The following is a 10,001-nucleotide window of genomic DNA, read 5'->3' on the forward strand; positions in this document are numbered from 1 at the left end:
ATCTGGAGACTGGCTAGGCCACTCCAGGACCTTGAAATGCTTCTTACGAGGCCACTCCTTCGTTGCCCGGGCGGTGTGTTTGGGATCATTGTCATGCTGAAAGACCCAGCCACGTTTCATCTTCAATGCCCTTGCTGATGGAAGGAGGTTGTCACTCAAAATCTCACGATACATGGCCCCATTCATTCTTTCCTTTACACGGATCAGTCGTCCTGGTCCCTTTGCCGAAAAACAGCCCCAAAGCATGATGTTTCCACCCCCATGTTTCACAGTAGGTATGGTGTTCTTTGGATGCAACTCAGCATTCTTTCTCCTCCAAACACGTCTAGTTGAGTTTTTACCAAAAAGTTCTATTTTGGTTTCATCTGACCATATGACATTCTCCCAATCCTCTTCTGGATCATCTAAATGCTCTCTAGCAAACTTCAGACGGGCCTGGACATGTACTGGCTTAAGCAGGGGGACACGTCTGGCACTGCAGGATTTGAGTCCCTGGCGGCGTAGTGTGTTACTGATGGTAGCCTTTGTTACTTTGGTCCCAGCTCTCTGCAGGTCATTGACTAGGTCCCCCCGTGTGATTCTGGGATTTTTGCTCACCGTTCTTGTGATCATTTTGACCCCACGGGGTGAGATCTTGCGTGGAGCCCCCAGATCGAGGGAGATTATCAGTGGTCTTGTATGTCTTCCATTTTCTAATAATTGCTCCCACAGTTGATTTCTTCACACCAAGCTGCTTACCTATTGCAGATTCAGTCTTCCCAGCCTGGTGCAGGTCTACAATTTTGTTTCTGGTGTCCTTTGAAAGCTCTTTGGTCTTGGCCATAGTGGAGTTTGGAGTGTGACTGTTTGAGGTTGTGGACAGGTGTCTTTTATACTGATAACGAGTTCAAACAGGTGCCATTAATACAGTCAACAAGTGGAGGACAGAGGAGGCTCTTAAAAAAGAAGTCACAGGTCTGTGAGAGCCAGAAATCTTGTTTGTTTGTAGGTGACCAAATACTTATTTTACTGAGGAATTTACCAATTAATTCATTAAAAATCCTACAATGTGATTTCCTGGATTCTTTCCCACCATTCTGTCTCTCATAGTTGAAGTGTACCTAGGATGAAAATTACAGGCCTCTCTCATCTTTTGAAGTGGGAGAACTTGCACAATTGGTGGCTGACTAAATGCTTTTTTTCCCCACTGAATTTCTATTAATCATTTTCGGCCTTTGGTTTTCGGCCAACTGTTTCCTATTTTCGGTATCAGTTTCGGCGAAGAATTTCCCATTCGGTGCACCCCTACTATTTAACGCAAATATGCTAATCGTTCAAATTGCCCAACATATGCAAGTTAGCATCCGCCAGTTTCTATGTGTATTTCTATAAAAAAACGTTTGTGTACTCAACATTTCCAGGTTCAGAATATGAGCTGGTAAATAGACAGTATCATTCTGAGTTCAAAGCTGAAGTCCGTACCTCCCTCAGCCAGCCCTCGATGCGGGCCATGGCGACCTCCCTCTGCTTCTCCACGGCAGAGATCTCGTCCTGCAGGGCCAGCAGCTCGGCCTCCTGCGCCTCCTTACTCCCCCGCTCCATCTCCTGCCGTAGCTCGTCCAGCTCCTCCTGCCACCTCCGCTGCTCCTCGCTCTGGTCCTCCATGAGAGCCGCCAGCTTGATCTCGTTGTCCTCCAGCTCGTTGGCCAGCCTGGAGAGGAGAAGGAGTGTGTTCAACAATATTATCCATGTATTTGTTGATTTAGATGCAACTGACAAAGAACAGTTTTTTAACAGTCTGACATCAATAAAATATGATTTTTTTATTTTCCCCAATTGGTTTTACTGGTCTTGCAAATCTATACAAACCACATAATTAACCTAATAACATATCAGTGGCTTCTTTTCAACACTAGTATAGTGGTACATTATTGAGAACTGAAAATCGCAGCTGGTCAAAAAACGTTCGTTACGTAGTCAAGATGGGGGCGGGGGTGGCTAAGTCCATAGGGACTTGGCTTGGCAACTGGAAGGTCACCAGTTCAAGTCCCGGAGAGACCAAGTGCTACCGAGGTGTCCCTGAGCAATGCATCGTTCCCTACACTGCTCCCCGGGCGGCGTACATAATGGCAGCCCACTGCTCCTAACACTAGGGTGGGTCAAATGCAGAGACCTTCCCGGGCGCTGTGCAATAGCTGCCCACTGCTCCTAGTACTAGACTCCTGGTACTAGGATGGGTTAAAAGCAGAGAACACATGTCACTGAGTGCTCTGCATGTGTGGCCATTAAAGAGGATTTCACCCCTCCCAATATTATTATTATGGCTTTCATGGAGTGTGAGAAGTGTCCAGCGTTCCACACCCAGCTTTTCGTCATTGATACAGCACTGGTTAATTAAAAATATTATTTTAAAACATGCCCTTTGGTGGATGATGTGTTTGACAAATCACAGGGGATGCATGAGCATATTCAAAAAGAGATGGTGAAAATAATGTAATTGGCACATTTGGCTGCTGCGTTGTTAGAATAGAGTTTGGCTAACCAGCAAGCGGTTCCTGATCTGCTTTAATCTTATTTTTAAATTTTCTGGGTGGGCTGGACTCTATCAGTCTGGTTGGAGCCGATTAAATCCCTGGCCTTGCTGCGCGTTCATTTCTTGTTATTTCAAAGAAAGTGAAGAACATGTGCTGTATCCGCCAATGATAGGGAACCACTTCATGATTGAATGGATTCTTCCTTAAGCCATTATTCTCCCTTTTGACTCATTTGACAAAGAAATGCGGTCTTCTTGGTATTTACCTGTTTCTCTCCTCCTCTGCTCTGTTCTTCTCTGAGGTCATTTCCTGTTTCTTGGATAGGAAGTTCTTCCTGGTGGCCTTGGAGTTGTTCAGCTGCAGTTTAACTCGCAGAGACTCCAGTTTGTCCAGAAGAGCCTGGAAACAAAGTCACAGTGTGATGGAGGAACAACTTGTTTTAACTTTTAAACAGTGTGTAAGTGAGGGTCTCACCAGGTGCTGCCGGGTGGCCTCCTCCTTCCTCCTCTGCACCTGTTGCTTCTGTTTCTCATGCGCCACCCCCTCCTCGCCCTGCTGCTTCTTCATGTTGTCGTACTGTTCCGTGAGGCTGGAGCTGTAATCCAACATGGCCGCCACCTGACTCTCCCAGTCCGTGTCCGTGTTGACGCCCACCTCTTCGGTCATATTCTCCGTCTGCACTGACTGCACTTTTTGCAGCAGGTCTGGGAAAGGAAAGGAAACCAGTAAATAAGAGGGTCAAAAACTGTAAACAACGCAAAGCATAGTATTAAGAGACAAGAACAGGCCGCATCACATTAAGACTCATTGGTGACTCATATTAAGATTATATACATTTGTTGATGCTATATTCATTTCTTTTAATCTGAGTCTAAATGTGTCATATATTTTATAAACTTGCATATGGGAAGCATTTTGCTTGGCAAGCCCAGTCTGCTCTGATTGGTTAGCTGGCCTGCTCTGCATATGTTGGAGCACTAGCCAATACAAGCATGAGTGTTGCATGGTGATGTCACTGTGTTATAGAGGTGGGAGACAAACTTTGAATTGTTAGCCTTTGCAGACAATTTACAAGCACAAAAACATATATGACACACTACAGGAAAGGGAAAACCAAGAAAAGCATAATCTTTTTAAATGCAACAACATATCCTGTATTGCACAATACTCGACTGACTTCCTGTTTGATTCTGAGAAAAATTACAGATAACTTACCGTAATTTTCGGACTATAAGGCGCACCTGAATATAAGCCGCAGCAGCTAAATTGAATGATGTGTACATATATAAGCCGCACTGGACTATAAGCCGCAGGTGTTTTAATGTTTAATTACCATATGTAAGGGTTCGTGCACAGAGGGGATTGTCGGGAAAGAGATGGCTGTTTGAGGAAGCTCCCATTTATTAACATTTCAACAAACAAGTTGCATATTTGCATAACCTATTCAAGTGTTAGCATTTAGTGCAATAGTAGCTACAGAACATGTACTGTGCTGTGTAAACTGTACTGTATCACATAGCGTTTCAGACACACAAACTTTTCAACTTTCAAACTTAAACGGTGCGCTCCCAGCGCACGTACCGGCAGTGATCTACAGCAGTGGTTTTCAACCAGTGGTACGGGGACAAACTGTCTCGCTCTCGTAATGTCTGTCTGTCTTGCTCTCGTTCTGTCTCTCGCACCACTCTCGGTTCCACTTTTACTTTTGCGCGCTACCTGTCTCACTCTTTTCCGGCCTCCAGCTTTTCCTGCTGGAACCCGCGCTGCTTAAAGTTGGGGGTCCGCGAACCGCCAAGAGCCCATAGAGTTAAAGGTGGTGGCCCGTGAGCTGTAAAATCACATAGATTAGCCCGTTATAATAAGCCGCAGCGTCGAAAAATGGGAAAAAGAGCCGGTCTTATAGTCCGAAAAGTACGGTACTTATCCTCAGCAAGCTTGGGTCCTAACATGTGCAAGAAAGCAGTTCAAACCTATTAAGTGTATAATAGATATCATATCAGTAGAATGGATCCTTAAACACATACACAATTACGTACTGAGTACTTATTTTCTCGCTTTTTAATCAAGCATACAACATGAAAAATACTCCATTATTAATTTTCATCTGTCAATTCTTAAAAAATTTAAAGAGTCAAAGGTATATTCCATTGTTAATATGATTAGGATGAGACTTATGGGACATTTATTGTAGTTTTCAACATGCTATGGTAAATCATATATAGTCACTAATAATATATATATAATACCGTATTATATATATAGTCATTCAGTGAGTGCGGTGAGGTGCATGGCTGGTGGAGGCGCACTGAATCCTTTCAGAGTCAGATTTACAAATATTGATATTTTGACCTTAATCAAAATATTCGCTATTTCAAAAGCTTTTTAGTCTGATGCGCCAATATCATTTTAAACAGACCGTTCAAACCAAAAAGTACCCAAAATCTAAATATTAGGATTGTCTTTCTTTGTAAGATCGCCATTTTCATTAAAATTGTGTCTTACCTTGACTTTGAAGGATTAAGTCCATGCCCTCCTTCTGGACAACAATCTCTATTAGTTTTTTGTAAAAGTCCTCCTTATCTTCCTGTAGTGTTTGCAAAGTCTAGTTGTTGTTTGTTCTACCGTTCTCGGCGTAACAATAACATTAGCAATCAAGAACCTGGTGGCTCACGTGCGCCCCCTTCAGTGCGGCAGAGTTATGGCTGCCCTCTCCTGCTGCTTTTTCATTGCCGTTATATGAATGAGACCAGCGAGCCTACAAATAGTCATTATAAGCTGTAATAAGTTATTTATTAGAGACGAATGGATGGCGAGGATACATTGTAATAAAGGGATCTACAACATTACCATTGGTGACCTAACAGTGAGAAAGGTAAACACCGCATCCGCCTAGGGGCCCGCGTTTCCAGACAGTTTCTGTGGGTTGACACATTCTGAGGTGAGGCAGAAGCTGCATCTTGTGCCTCACCTCACCCCACAGTAACTGCGACTGAGCGCGCTCACAAAATAAGGTGCCCGCCGCATAAATTAGTGCCGTGGTCCAGCAGTTACTGTGGTTTACCGAGAGGCAGAATCTCCGTCCCTGCCGTCCTTCTCATCGCTACCCGAGTTGTTAGCGGAGCGTTGCAAATTTGTTGATTTTGACTTAAAAAGCGATTGGGAATCATGACATAAATCACACTTACATCATAGATCAGTGGAGACATTTTATTATTATTACTATTTAGTTTTTCTTTAGTTGTTTTTCCGTTACATTGGAGTATGACAGGTGAGGCTCTGCCTCCCCTGCCTCCCCTGAATGCACGTCGCTGGTCTCTAAATAACTTATTTAACGTATATATGATATTTAGGCTCGCTGGTAAAGATAATCTTAATATATATATATATATATATATATATATATTAAGATTATCTTTACATTTGACAGCAGCATAGTAAAGTGAAGAACACATTAATGCATCAATCGTTATTATGAAATAATATAATACAGAGTATTTTAAACTGGGCCATTCTGCATAATGAGTACTTATATTTTTAATTAAGATTTTGAATGCAGGACTTTTAATAGTAACAAAGTATTTCCATACTGTGGAATTAACGTTATTACTTTTACTGTAGTTCTTCCACAACTGTTTTTACTATTGACATAGTACATCAAGTGTGCTGCAGTATTTTAGTACGTCGTCCTCCACCACTGTCCCTCCCTTTATAAACCCGTAATGATGTTACCTTCCACCGTCATGTTTGCTAACGCTAGCTCCAGGTCTTCTTCTTCCTCCTCCTCCTCGGTTAGATGTCGAACTCCTGGCTCTTCCTCTGACGGCATGCTAGCAATCTCCCCGCTAGCAGCCATACTGTATGAAATGAAACTTAAAGTTAAACCTTGCTCGTTAAGATGTTTAACAGCTCTGGCAGCTAATATGCTAGCTAGCAGCGAAAGTGGCAACACTTAGCACATAAAGACTTTCTTTAAAATGTATTTTTTTGCGATATAAGCTGTTGACAAACTCCAGTTTACACTTGCCGCCATTGACATCCGAAACACACGGAAATAACTGCGTGTCGTTAAATTTGGTCCGGCTGTAACGTCACAAAGCTCGTCTATGATAAAAACATGTTTTTTTTTCTGCAGACAACTTTATTAAACATGGCAGAACAGGGAAATTTCAGTAGAAAAGTCAAAATAAGTAAGTGCTATCATGCCACACTGTGTAAATACTCTTCTACAAGTGAAAGGCCTGCTTTGAAAACTTACTTCAATAAAGTAGCCTTAGTAATGGGAAATGTAGGGTCAATGTAGTTGATGCAAAATAAATGTGTGAATGTAGTGAAGTACGTATTTGTGTCTCAGTAAGGTAACATTTCCTCCGGATTAGACATACATAATAGAACTTAAGAAAAATAAAGCCTATGTAAGGTCTAGGGATGTTCACACATTTTCTCAACAATTTCAGATTTTACTATTTTCAGATTTTCTTTTTGTATTAACTTCTATTTTATGTGCAATTACATAACTCCATAACGTTTAATCTGCTTTCCTTTATTCAACTACTATTTTAATCGTTTTATTTGGTGTTTAACTACTCATTTAATTAATATTATTTATTGGATCTATTGCAATAGTAACGTTTCTTATTGGCGTGTTTTTTTAAATAAATTGCTTAGTTTAATTGGATTGTTGTCTACTGAATATTTAGTTGTTCTGCTCATTTTGTGTGCTTATCATTTTTTAAATTAGATTATCTTATTTGTATTTATTTTTTTATTTCATTTTTGTTATTGTTGTAGATATGGGGAGGAGCGTTGTATAAGCCAGGGACTCAATTATACATCTCTGAAAAACTTTTAAAACAAATAGCAAGTAATTACGAGATTTGAGATGCTCTTAATCAAAAGTATTGTGTGAATTTATAAAATGTGAAGTTTCCCTAAGGTCACCGTCAAACTGGCGGTGACAGGAAAGAGCTGCAGAGTGAGACCTCTTCTTCTTCCTATCGTCTCAGACTCCCGTCCATGCTCCCATCAGGACTCCTGTTAGTCACATGACAGAGCCGGGAAAACCTCCTGACTCCCCGCTCCTTCTCTCCTCCCCTCGCTCTGTCAGTCTACTGTTTTCTCGCTCTCTGTCTGTGTGTGTATGTGTGTGTCTGTTAGCTAGCTGTTAGCTATCGTCACAATCAACCGCAGGAACGACACCATGGCGGACACAGCCAGGGACCCTCCACCGGACCACACCGACTTCCATGAGCTGGAGGACGGGGAGGACCTGTTCCCGGAACCGACTTCCACTCTGGAGGTAAGGAGGAGGGGATGAAGGGAGGCCGAGGGGAGCTTTGGCAGGCAGGGCGTGATGCTTCCAGCTGACAACAGATGAAAACTTAAGAGGGGGGTGAGCAGTCAGGAGGAGAGCTTTTAAAACGGGTCATTTTTGAATGGGGTTTGGCGTGTGAGTGGTTTTTCCATCCCTGCACTGTCATCATTCAGCAAACAGACGTTTAAACAGTACTGAAAATTATGTTTTTAACAACACTAACGGTGGCCTTCAAAGCCACCGTTACAGGAGTCCAGGAGGGTCATATTTGCGCGGAGAGAAACGCAGAATAGGTATGTTTGCCCCACCGTCATGTGACTGTCACGCAGGTGTGGGTGATGCATTCAGGGCAACCTGCAAAAACGGAAAATAACCCTTCAGCAAAACTAAAAGTTCGTTTTCTTGTGTTGTTGAACTAATTAAAACAGTGGTTGAAGTTGTAAAGTTATTGCATCATAATGTAATGCCGGAGGCAGTGTTAGGACGAGTGTTAATCTGATAAATTGAAAGGAAAAAGACACTGAACAAAATAATGTGTTTTGGACATTTTCAATAGTGTTCACTTATAAAAACTAAACAAGAAATTGAATTAAAGTGAATACAACTAAGCACTACAGGCATGGTAGTTGTCCTTAAATGGATAACATTTGATCTATTATGAGTCATTGGCTTTGGAAATGTATAGAATGTGGACCTAAAAACCTCAGGAGCATGATATAGCTTCTCAGAAGCGATGATGAAACCTTGGATGAGGAAGATACACTTTGTTGGCCAATTGCGTTGGTGCAAGAAATGTTAATCATGTTACCAGTAATGGTGAAAATATTTCCACATAGTGCGGAGCAGCTTTGTAGTATAATACAAACAAAGAGCAAAACAAGTCCTCAATTGACCAGACCTAAACAATATATGTCAGATTGTTTACCCATTTAATTCGATTTTAATATTAGTATAAAGACAAGGTAAACAGGAAAAAAAAAAAAGTTAATGGAAAAAAGCAACCCTCTCATAAATGATCCAATTTCACCGGATTCCGTTTTTCACACCAACGCGGTTCCAGGGCCGGTTTGGAGCTGGAGCTTGAAAAGCACAGTTTTTTTCCTGTTCACACCGCAGCGGAGCCGCCTCTAAGCTCCGGAATCCGGTTCGTTTCAAGCACCAAAAAAGTTGTCGGTTTAGAAAGCAAGCACCACGTCACGCTTACGTCGGATCTGGGCTGTGTCCAAATAACACGCGGCACCCGCCTTTCCGCCGACTTCAACGTGATCTGTGGAAATAACATTGAGCATCAGTGTTAATGTTATATCAAAGTAATCAATGCAGCAAAGCTGGGTATGTGGAGCTTGGCGCATGCAGAGGCTAACAACAGCTAGCTCTGACGCCATCGAATAGGACGTATATTTACCTTCTTTCTGCTACCGAATCGCCGCTGAAGTTGATGATGATTGTAAAGAACTTTTGAATGTAGCATGTAACGACTGTAAGGCTGGAGGTAAAGTCGTCCCATTTCTTCCATTTCGTTTCGACAGAGCAAAACGAGTAGCGCTTCAATACAATCGGCCATTGTTGTTGTTGTCGGTGTCAGCTGTGAGGGGTTTCCGCGCGGTTTGGGTTTATGAAGCAGGCACGCAAACGGTTACGTCATGACGCAAACGATGACGCAGCACCAGTCGGGCTCTGGGCGGTGTGAACAGAGCTGGAGCTAAACCGAAGAACCGGTTCTGAACCAGAAAAGCTCACGGAGCTAGAGCGGGAAAAGCCTTGGTGTGAAAGGGGCATCAGTCCTTCTGCGTGTATCAATTAATGTTTTGCATCTATTTCAGTCATTTTCGGGTCTCTTCGGTTGTTTACCACCCTTTTATTTTAGATTAGTAACTGTTTGTCGTGGTTTTCTTGACACTCGTCCCACAGTTTTCCAGGAAGAGGAACGAACGGACAGAAGTCGTTGACAGAAAGTGAGACAGCTCTTTTATCTGAAACACGTTTCACGCTTCCCTCTTTTTCCAGAGTTCCTCCACTTTTCCACTCTCTTCCAAACGTCCTGAGTCAGGAGGGAGGACGCTGGAGACTGACGTGAGACACATTAACCCCGTGAAGCCTAACACATCAAATAATAGTCAGAAAATTCTATTTTTTTTAAATTGAGGTGTTTATTGAACCTTTTAACAAAATACAAC

At 42.3% G+C, this 10,001-nt stretch overlaps 1 protein-coding gene across 1 annotated transcript; it reads right to left on the bottom strand.

Annotated features, from left to right (window-relative positions):
* Positions 1 to 1,461: 1,461 nt before the first annotated feature.
* On the bottom strand, positions 1,462 to 6,574 carry LOC104945828 (caldesmon-like; the record flags this gene model as incomplete). The annotated part of the gene is made up of 4 exons (XM_010771551.1): positions 6,243 to 6,574; positions 2,988 to 3,217; positions 2,779 to 2,912; positions 1,462 to 1,690 (listed from the first exon to the last, which is right to left on the bottom strand). Coding segments are annotated over exons 1-4 (717 nt in total), but the record flags the coding sequence as incomplete, so codon positions are not given.
* Positions 6,575 to 10,001: the final 3,427 nt, after the last annotated feature.

Source organism: Notothenia coriiceps, unplaced genomic scaffold, assembly GCF_000735185.1.
Source record: "Notothenia coriiceps isolate Sejong01 unplaced genomic scaffold, NC01 NC01_scaffold00010048, whole genome shotgun sequence".
Classification (NCBI taxonomy): Eukaryota; Metazoa; Chordata; class Actinopteri; order Perciformes; family Nototheniidae; genus Notothenia; species Notothenia coriiceps.